At 55.7% G+C, this 10725-nt stretch overlaps 1 protein-coding gene across 5 annotated transcripts; it reads right to left on the bottom strand.

The window, feature by feature from the left end:
• Window positions 1–940: 940 nt before the first annotated feature.
• On the bottom strand, window positions 941–7950 carry FAM109A (family with sequence similarity 109 member A). Of its 5 annotated transcripts, none has more exons than XM_011355794.2 (3): window positions 7826–7950; window positions 5429–5551; window positions 941–4123 (listed from the first exon to the last, which is right to left on the bottom strand). In XM_011355794.2, the coding sequence occupies exon 3, from the start codon at window positions 3558–3560 to the stop codon at window positions 2892–2894; it is 669 nt and encodes a 222-aa protein (XP_011354096.1). In that variant the 5' UTR covers window positions 3561–4123; window positions 5429–5551; window positions 7826–7950; the 3' UTR covers window positions 941–2891. The 5 variants fall into 5 exon arrangements, with proteins under 5 accessions (XP_011354096.1, XP_011354094.1, XP_011354095.1 ...); XM_011355792.2 differs by having other exon boundaries at window positions 941–3594; window positions 5410–5551; XM_011355793.2 differs by having other exon boundaries at window positions 941–3594; window positions 7826–7949.
• Between the last annotated feature and the right edge of the window lie 2775 nt (window positions 7951–10725).

Raw genomic sequence — 10725 nt, forward strand, 5'->3', positions numbered from 1 at the left:
CAGCCTGTGTGGGGAGCCACTTCCCCAGCCCCCATGTGTCAGCTGTGGTCCCAGGAGAGGTGGAGGGAATTACTCAGCATGCACTGGGTGCTCACGAGTGGTATGATTCCCTGACCTTACTATTTTTCGTTTCTCGTTCTTGAACTTGTTCTGCAGACCAAGGACCATAGGTTGCTCATTCTAAGCCACATTTTCCGAAATGTGCATAATTTTTCCAGGCTGGCAAGGGAGACATGTGACCCAAGCTCTGAATCCACATTAGGAGGACCTAGGGGCCTCATCCATCATGCTAGGCACTGTTGGCCCAGTCCCTTCCGTCCAAATCCCCCCATTAGCCCAGTGGACTCGATGAGTCTGAGGTTTCAGACACAGAGCACGAGCACTGCCCCGTCCACCCTGTGAGCACAGCAGACATTAGTAATCAAATCCCAGCGTCTCTCCCTCTGAACCAGCATCGGTGGCTCAGATCCTCCTCGCTCCAGGCCCCCGCAACCCCACGAACCCAAGGGCTGGTTTTAATTAACTCTTCCATTTGCCGTCCCTGATGTCTCTCCCAACTGTCAGGCCTTCAGCCCACAGTTGACTCTTCAAATCCTCACTTTTCCCTCTGCTTTCTCTCCCTTCTGAAAAGGAACTTTGCAACTCCATTTCCCCAGATCCCTCTGGAACTCTGCCCTTCTTCCACAGGATTCCAGAAGTTTCTGTCCCTGCTGATATTTTTCAGCTGTGTGAACGTGGCAGATTTCTTAACCTCTCTGAGCCTGTTTCCTCATTTGTAAAATAGGGCCAGTATCTGCCACGAGAGATTGTGAGAATGTGCCAGGCAAAGCATCAGCTTTTGGGCACGTAGCACACATCGGTCACTTCTGTTGAGCCTGTTCCTGGCTCTGCCTGGCAAATCAATCCAGGATACTGATGGGGAAAATGACACAACCAGCCATTGCTTGACAAACTTTTATTTTATTTTAGACTTTACATCCCCCTCCCAGGCTGCCTGACCCCATCTTGTGCTTTTGGGGTGGGGAGTCGGGGGAGACCAGGGCATTGTACCTTTAGAGCTTGTAAACCTGCACCGAGGGTGGGGGGGCGGGGGACCAACACCTCACCCTACCAGCTGGGTCCGGGCAGCTCCTAACACCCCCGAAGACCCAGCACCTGTAGACAAGAGCCACCATCTCCATCCCCACTGCTCGAGAACTGGGAAGGAGGGGACAGGAAGCGCACCAAGACCCCAGAGCAGCTGCTACAGAGCAGGGCATCCAGCAGAAGGCAAGGAACCAGGTGAGACCCTCGAGGTGCCTGTGTCTCCAGACAAGGCTCGTGGCCCTCTCCCTGGGGGCAGTGCCAGCTGCCCTCTCTCCACCCCCACCCCAGCCAACCCAAGAGCCAGGCACCCCGTCCCTTACCACCAGCCAACAAGAAACTAAAGTAGTGAAAACACCAAGCTTTGTTTCTAGAGAAAAAACACCTATGTATTAAAAATTAAATTAAAACAGAGAGGCCCCAGTCAACTGAACCAGCAGTGAGCTAGTAATTGCAGACACAGAGACAGCCCCCCAATCTTCCCCAAGCCCTGGAGTCTCTAAAGACAGCAGGAAGGGCCTCAGGGCCAAGTCTGTCTGTCACCAAGAGGGACCCTCTGGGGAATAAAGCTTGAAAGGAGGTATCTTCAGAGGGTCCCCAGGGTGGGGCACTGAGGACTGTAAACATGACCCAGCTTAAGGACTAGGAGTATCCCAGCCCCCCGAGAGTCTCCCTGGAAGAACAGCCACTGTGGTGAGTGAGAACAATGAAAGAGCAGTCAGCCTCCCCTTGGGAATACTAGGGGTATGGGGGGCTGGGCTGAGATGGACGGAGGGGGTTCCAGGAGCCAAACAGCTTCGCAGCTGCTGTTTTGCCCCTGTCGGATCAACACCTAGACCCTTTCTGTGTGTCGAGTTAGCTCATGGCTACCCCTCCCTAGTGGAACCTACTGGAAAGTCAGCTCAGGCCACAGCTGCCCAGCCGGACTTTACCAGGTCAGGCCAGTTCCCAAGAGGCCCCGCCCGGATCCCCGGCGGAAGAGCTGGTTCTGGGAGAAGGAGACTGGAGGACGTGGCTAAGGACTGTCAGGAGAGGAGCGAGAGCGGTGGCAGGAACACACACGCCAAGGCCAGAGGGCCGCCTCCACGCCAGGGGCGCCATCAAGGCCTGGCTGAGGCCCAGGGCCGAATTCTGCCTGGCCCCACTCCCGGCTCGGAGCCCCGGGGACCAGGCAATCTCACCATACCGGTTACGCTTTAAACCCAGCGCGCCTTCTGCACCTGCTGCTTCGGGAGGCAGGCAGGGAGCCTGGAGCCAGGCCAGCTTCTCTGGAGGGCCCCAGAGCAAAGGAAGTCAGGCCCAGGTGTGGTGTTGCACAGCCGAGCCTGCTCTCTGTCCATGTCGAGGCCCAGTTAGGAACCACCGGGACCAGGGCTGACTGGGCACTTGCCTTCCGGCCCCAGATCCTCGTCAAGTCCCTGTCACCGCAGCCAGGACCTGTTGCCAGCAACGGGCCTGTGCTAGGTGATTTGGGCCGAGCGTGGAGCTAGAGTTCCTTTGAAACCAACCCTCAGGCTTCTCAAATCTCAGCCAGGCCCAGGATTCTCAAAATCTGGCATGACGGCCTCCTCTGAGTCACACAAGTCCCAAAGCACCACTCAGAGCCCAGCATCTCCTCAGAGCTGAGTCCCCCAAAAGAAGGCCACACAGAGACCTCGATTTCCCTTAAGACTTGACCACAATTCCCCTCAGAATCAGGCCCCCAGGTGTCTCAGGTTGGGCCTGGGACTAGAGTCTCTCTAGAACCAAGACCCCTGGTGACCTCAGGGCTGGCTTTGAACTCAGGACGGGCCCTCGCCCCTGTCACTTCAGGGCTGGGCCCGGTTCCCGAGCCACTGCCTCCTCAGTTCCCTGACCTCCTGCCCGTACCATTCGTGCAGCTGGGCGAAGGAGGCTGAGTCGAGAGGCCCATTGGGCGCAGAGGCCCGCCGGCGGGGCGGCAGTGGCGGGGGCTCAGGCCCAGGCCGGGCGCCAGTGGAGGTGCTCGTGGGGGCGGCAGCTGGCTCGGCGCTCCAGACGGCACAGCCGTTCTCCTTGGGTGGGAGGGCGCGGGGCCGGCGTGGCGGGGGTGGGCAGCCCCCTGCCCGCATGGCAGCCAGCTGCTGCTCCAGCTCGCGCACCACCAGCCGCAGGTAGTCGAAGCTGGCTCGTGACAGCGCCTTCACCCAGCCCTCCATGGCAGCCTGGCTCTCCGCGGCCAGCACGTAGGTTCGGGCCCGGGCCCCCGCGAAGCGCACGGCGAAGGCAAACTCCTCGGCCGCCTCCACCAGCTCCACAGTGCCGCCCTCCAGGATGATGACACCCACGGGCTCGCGGCTGGCCGGGTCCTCGAAGTAGAAGAGCATGTTGCCGCGCAGCACGAACCAGCGCCGGTGGTAGGCCGCGTGCCGGCCGCCCTTCTTGTGCAGGAAGCCCGCATTGTCCACCGGCGCGTCACAGGTGGCGTAGAAGGCCAGGCTGCGTTCGTTCAGCTTCATGGCGGCGAGGCCGGGGCCTGCGGGGGCTCAGGGCCTGTCCCCCCGCCAAGGACAGTCGTCACCCACGGCCTCGCCCTGCCCTCACAGCCACCCTTAGCCGCCACGGAACTCAACACTCCTCTTCCACAAATAAGGAAACTGAAGCTCAAAGAGCGTGGACGACCTGCCCGCACCCACACGACTCCAGGAGCAGAGCCGGGACTCGGCCCGGTGAGACGCAAACCCTGGCTCCAGAAGCCAGGCTCGCGACCCTCCTGGCGCCCTCCCCCAAAACAACGTCAAGGATTCCGTCTGCCTGCCAAGCATTTTATATGTCTTAGCTCATCTCCCAGCACACCTTAGTTGGCAGGGACTAGCCTGACCCCCGTTTGACAGATGAGGAAACTAAGCAGAGGTTAGTCACTCGCCCAAGGTCACAAAGCAAGTTGGGTAGAGCTGAAATTCAGACTCAGGTCTCATTTCAGGCCCTGCTGATTCTGTCACCCCTGGGGACCGGACTGGCTGACCTTTTGTAGTCCCTTTCAGGTCCCGGCTCTTGATTTCATAAATCATCTTTGATTCGCCTGTCCGCGAAATAAGAGTATGAACAGAACCTATTTAAGAGGGTCGTAGGGCCTTCGTTCAAACATGTATTAAGCACCCACTGTGTGCCAGGCACTGTTCTAGACACCAAGATGGAGAGGACCGATGCTCTTGTGGTACTGGCATGCTCGTGGCAGGTGGAGGGGGCAAAGAAGGACAGATAAAATGAGTCTCCCTGATGGTCTTCAGTGCTATAGAAAATCTCATACAGGGAAGGGGCTCAGGCGTGTTGCGGACAAGAGGAACGACTTTAACGGAGGTCAGGAAAGGCTGTAATGAGAAGGTAACGTTTGAGCAGAGACCTGAAGGAGGAGAGGGAGGGAGCCCCTGGGACAAGCCAGGCAGAGGGAACAGCAAGTGCAAAGGCCCTGAGGTAGGAATGTGCTCGTGTGCTTGAGGAACAGCCAGGAGGTCAGTAAAACCAGAGCAGAGAGAAGGGGAGAGGCGGCAGATGCAGTCAGACAGGCCGAAAAAATTGTGGTGAAATAATCCAGAAAAAGGGCCCAGGTATGGCTGACACTTGGAGGGAGGGGATGGGGAGAGGGCACTGTATACTGAAAGTAGAGGATTCTGACTCTGTGCAGTTGACTCAGTGATTTTATCTACCTTCCCCAAGAAGCATACGATGATGCAATACTGGCCAGGTAGGGCTTACTGGGAGGTGGCACACAGGCCCCCAGTGTGGCCATACGTTCCCTTGGGGTTTTCCATGGCCACTGTAAAGACCCGCCGTGTGCTCCTGCTTCACAGCCTCACTCTACATAGGACAGTAGCCACATTTTTCAAGAGACAAAGTATGTGAAGTCCCTGGAACACAGTAGGTGCTCGATTAATGTTTATTCTCCAGCCTGGGTGGAGACCTGGAGGGATGAGGTATGGGTGGTGGCTCTCCTGGGAGCAGCTGGCCACAGCGGGGCCCAGCCAGGCAACCTGACCCAGGGTGGAGAGGGCGATTGCTCCCGACCGAATCCACCTTATCTCACCTGTCTGAGCAGTCGAGGAAGAAGCAACACAAGCTACGTTTTCGTAGTTAAGGCCCGCTTGTCCTGACCTAGCAGCCAGGCCAAGGCCAGAGCCTTGCTCAATGCCTGCTCTGCCTCCCTGAGCTGTGTGACTTCAGACCCAGCCTGCCCTTCTCTGAGCCTTGGTTCTCCCCTATGCAAAATAAGACTCACGCATCCTCCCTCAGCACCCAGCAACCCCATGCAGACCCCAGCCCCATTTCTCCCAGGAACCAGCCACCCTACTTGTCCCATTTCCCTCCTACCTCTAAGGCCACCGCTCACCTCCTTGCCCTCTGCCCAGTCGTCTCTCGGCTTGCTTTTCTCTGGGCAAATGACAGCTCTGTAGTGTCCAAGCTGTGTGACCTCAAGCAAGCTTTAAGCCTCTCTGGGCCTCTCTTTCCACATCTGTAAAATGGAATCATAACAGCAGTAAGTCAGAGCCGCTGTGACAGTGACAGTGATAGACGGCGCTGGGCACACGGCGCTGGGCACACGGCGCTGGGCACACGGTGCTGGGCACACGGTACGTGCTCAGCTGCGGTAAGCTGTTGACGTTCCTCTCGGTGCTCTCTCAGCAAATGGCCTTTGGCTTCTCCCCTCATCCCCACCATGACCACCCATCAAGTCCAGCTGATTCCCCTTCCAGCCTCTCCCAAATCACTGGCCTAACCTCTGGCCACTGCCACCTCCGCATTCCAGGTCCCGATCATTGCTCGCATGGATGACTCCAGCCATAACCTCTTCGGCAGTCTCCCTGCCTCCACCCTTGCCCCTTCCCTGTCCATGTTCTTCAGGGTAAGAGCCAAACTCTCCTAGGCCCCTCCACTGAAATCCATTCCCCAGAGAGATGCTGTTAAAACTAAATCCAGCCACACCCCCTCCTCCACTGTCAAGGCTCCCATAGCTCCCGACTCCTCTCTCTATACAATTCAGCCCTCCCTGTGGCCTCCAGGTTCCCTTCCCCTCTCTTCCTCCCGCCCTCACTGAGCTCCCCAGCCTCCCTGCTGTTCCTCGTGTTCCCACCTCAGGTCTTTGCCCTGGCGGTTCCCTCTGCCCGGAATGCCCTTCCCACATCTTCACATGGCCAACTCCTCATCCTTCAGTTTCAGTTCGACTGTCACCTCCTCAGGGAGGCAGTCCCTGACCACCCTATAAAGAGGCTCCCCAGTCACTCTCTGATACTCCAACCTGCATACTCTAGGAGAACAGGGGTTTTTGTCTGAATTCCAGTGTCTGGCATTCAGTTGGTGCTCAAATACCAATAAAATAAGCCAAATAGTCATCTTAAAACTCAACAGCACCGTGAGGAGGGGTCTGTTCCCATCCCACATTGTACCTTGCCCAGAGATACAGTGCTGTGCCCAGAACCCCATGCTCTAGGCACTGGCCCGAAGGGGCTGATCTTGGGGTCTCCCCACCCATTAAGGCCAAAGGAAGAATAGTTTCCCCCATGCTCAGCAGCCCTTTTCCCCTCGCTGCCCACATGGGACTAGCCGGGCCCAAGGTCACCGGTGACACAGGACCCTGCTCTACCCACGGCCCCTCCTTCCTCCAGCCCCAACAAAAATGGGGCGAGGGGAGGGAGGTTGTTGAGAGAGGAAGCAGCCAGGGGCAGAGGCTCCCGCCTCTAGGAAGGCCTAGTCCCTGGCCTATCTCCCTACACTCATGTTGTTTTCCAAGAAGTTCAGAGTCCACTTTGGCACTGCTACTGACTCAAAAGTCCGTTGCCAGGCAGAGAGCTGAAGAGGGCCCGGCTCCTCTCTGGTCCCAAGGCCAAGTTCTCACCTCCACTACTGCAGGCTAGAGAGCCTTAAAAAAGTCACTTCACCTTTCCAAGCCTGTTTCCTCATCTGTGGAGAGGATTCGATGAACTAAAGTGAGAAAAGCCTGCTGGCAAACTGGGAAAGGCACCAAAAATATTGCTAAAATGGGAACATTAACGTCCATCCCTCAGGGAAGGGTCGAATAATCCTGAAGAGCCATTTTGCAAATTGCTTAACAGGTAGTGAGCACTCAGGAAAGCTGTCCAAAAGGTAAATAATTAGTTCAAGCTCTCCAGGGACACAGCTGACCTAGAATCCCAGACACTGGGGAAAATAAGGCATGGCAGGACCTAGGGTAGAAGCCAGCTGCCACCGTGTCCCCTAGCAGTGGGCATGTGGGAAAGGGTGTGGCAGGTAGGGCAGAAAAACATTTTCTGGGCACCCTGAAGCGGGGGCCACAGCGACGCCAGGCCGCCAGCCCCGGGCTACGGGCAGCCCCGCTGCCCATTGCACGGGCTGGATCTCCAAGTCCGGCCCTGCTACTAGCGGCCCACTGTCCCTTTCTTTGTGTGTTGTGTGGGAGCTCTCCTGAGTTTCCTAAAGGACGGCCAGAGCCCCAGGTGGGGTGGTCAGCGGCAGAATGTGGGCGCCAAGTGGAGGGCTTGTCCCCAGAGTTCCCCCAGCGGCAGAAGTCCCTTATGGGGCTGGGAAGGAGGGGTCATCGGCCAAGTGGGCCCCCTGGCAGCTGGGGTCCCTAATGGGGAAAATACCACTGTCGTGGAATCGCAAATGATCAGATCCCAGCAGAGATCTCTCCAACTGGCCGCGGGACCCCGAGGCCCACGGAGGCCCGAGCCGCGTCCAGCGACCCCTCGCAGGTCTGCCCACAGGCCCCCCCGCGCCGGGCCGGCCTTACCTCGCGGCGCGGCCTATGGCGGCGGCGGCGGCGGCGGCAGCGCTTTGTCTCCCGGGCGGCGGGGCAGGCGCAGCCGCGGGAGAGCGCGGATCGGCCGCAAGGAGGCGGGGGGAGGCTGGCCGGTCCGCAAGCCGCGGGCGCACCCCTTTAACCCTTCCCAAGCCGCCCGCCCCCGCGTTTGCCCCGCCCCCGGGAGGGCGGGGCCCGGTGGGTCCGCCCCCGAAACCGCTCTTAAAGGAGCCGCGACGGGTTCACGAATCGTCAGTGCCTTATCAACGCGCTTGCACGGGTAAGTCCAGGCGGCAGACTCGCCCGGGAAAAAAACCTCCGGGGTCCTGAGCGGGCCCACTCCCTGAAGCCCGAGGCCCGGAGTCCCAGCTCCTCCCTGGCGAGGACTGCCAGAGTCAGTCAATTGAACGCCCAGCTAAATTGAAAAATAACTCTAAATGCTGAAAATGGTTGATTTATTGAAAAAAGCTGAATACAGGCGATTTGGGGCGTGCTGACGAAGTCGATAGAGGACTGTAACTGTATGTACAGGATGCCTGACAACCCTACCCTTGTCCCATGGGAAGAGGGAAAGTTTTGGAGGGCCTTCACTTCTCTAGGCCTCAGTTTCCTCATCTGTAAAATTAAGACAGTCATCATATGTAAAGTTCGAGGCACACATCAGGCGCTCTCAGCAAATATGAACTGCTGTTCTTTTTGTTCTCCCTAAAATAACACAGTTCTGCCTCCCTGGACCTGTCTTTACTTCCTGCCCTTGCTGCCTCCTCCCTGCCACCCTCAGGGACTGACTTGATCATGTCCAGTCCTGGCCTGAGAGCAGGAGAGAAACAGCACAGACCAGGATCCTATATTCCTTCTGCAGCCTCTCACTAAGCACCTACTGTGTGCCAGGTGCTGTTCCTGAATCAATCAGATAAGATGAATTCTCGAATTGATTCCTGCTAGGAAGACTATTAGCCATGGCAGAGGAGTAGAAAGACTAGGAGTGTGATGTAGGAAGGATGGTCAGGGAAAGCTTCTCTGAGGAGCAGAGACCTGAAGGAAGTGAGAGAGGGAGCCATGTGGATACCTGGGGGAAGGGTGTCCCAGGCAGAGGGAACAGTGAGTACAAAGGTCCTGAAATGGGACCGTCCTGAGCATGTTCAAATGGGGAACAGGCCGGTGGGGCTGGCATCGAGTGAGCAAGTGGAAAAATAGTAGGAAACAAGGTCGGAGAATATTAGCAAAGCCAGGTTGCTTAGGGCCTGTGGATCAGGGGAAAGACTTTGCTTTCAAGATGTGGCGAAAGGCAGATACCTGATGACATCTGATATCAGCTGAGCCCCTGCATACAACCGTATCTGATGCTACCTTAATTCCTCCAGCAGGCAAAGCAAGGTAGAATTTCCCCAAATCTAGATGCTTGCCACATAACGAAAATGCTAGGCTTATGGGCATTTAGGACTTGGCATGGGGGAAATTTCCCAGAAGTCTATGAGTCCCGGCTCTCAGATCCCTGTACACGGGAGTCAAGGGTTGACATGGGTGAAAGAGGCAAAAGTTGGAGAGCATGAGCCTAGCATCCTTTTTTTTGAGTCATTTTTTCAATTGAGGTGAAATTCACATAAAAATTTAACCATTTTAAAGTGAACATAATGTAAAACATGGTGACTATAGTTGGTAACCCTGTTGAATAATTGAAATTTGCCGAGAGTAGAATTTAATGTTCTCTGACACACACGTACAAATTTACATGCACTATAAATATATGAGTTGATGAATGTGTTAATTAACTAGATAGAGGACTCTTCACAATGTATACATATTTCAAATCATCACGATGTGCACTTTAAGTATCTTACAATTTTATTTGTCAATTTTACCTCAATAAAGCTGACAATAAATAAAAGAAAAAAAGATACAGCTACCACATTTAAGAAGTCACCAGCCAAAAACAATTCAGGATGGTCAGTAGTACATTTACTAAGTTGTGAAACTAGCCCCTCCCCTCTATCTAGTTCCAAAACATTTCTATCACTCTAAAGTAAAACCCATTGGCGGTCACTCCCCATTGTCCCCTCCCTCAGCCCCCAGCAACTACTAATCTACTTCCCGTCCGTGGATTTACCTATTCTGGACATTTCATACAGTATGTGGCCTTTCATGACTGCCTTCTCTCACTCAGCAGCATGTCTCTGGGGTTCATCCACGTAACAACACGTATGGCTGAGCAATGTTCCATCGTGTGGATAGGCCACGTTTTACATCTTGCCTCTCCTTTCATCCACCGATGAAAATTAGGTTGTTTCCACCTTTAAGTGACTGTGAATAGCCAGGCATCTTTGTGGCTAGAAGAAGGACAGCGATTCAGAAGGACTGGAAAGGGGAATTTAAGAACCAGAAGTGGGTGTGGCTGCCATTACCAGGTCTTGATGATCTTACCTCCAAACCCTGTCTCGAGTTTGTCACTTCTCCATCTCTGCCACTTCTCCTTCCCAGGCCACTGTCCTCCCCAGCCAGGTGGGCTGCAGGAACCCTCTCTCAGGTCTTCGTTCTGCCCCTCTGGCCCCTGAATCCATTCTCTACTGAGGGATCCTAGTAAAACTTAAGTCAAGTCAAGTCAAGTCAAGGCATTCTCTTGCTCAAAGCCTTTCCGTGGCTCCCCACTGCCTCAGGAGCAAGTCCAGACTCCTCCCTATGAGTGACAAGGCCTTATGGGTCCTGGCTCCTGCCCACCCCTCCAGCCTCTTCACACAGTTTCCTACCCCTCACTCTCTCAGCTCCAGCCACCTGACTTCCCTCTGTTGCTAGAATAAACCAGGCTCTGAACCTTTGCATGTGCTGGTTCCTTCCAGGACTCATCCTTCAAGCTCTCACTCAGTGGTCACCTCATCCAGGAAGGCATATGACCC

Source organism: Pteropus vampyrus, unplaced genomic scaffold, assembly GCF_000151845.1.
Source record: "Pteropus vampyrus isolate Shadow unplaced genomic scaffold, Pvam_2.0 Scaffold23, whole genome shotgun sequence".
Classification (NCBI taxonomy): domain Eukaryota; kingdom Metazoa; phylum Chordata; class Mammalia; order Chiroptera; family Pteropodidae; genus Pteropus; species Pteropus vampyrus.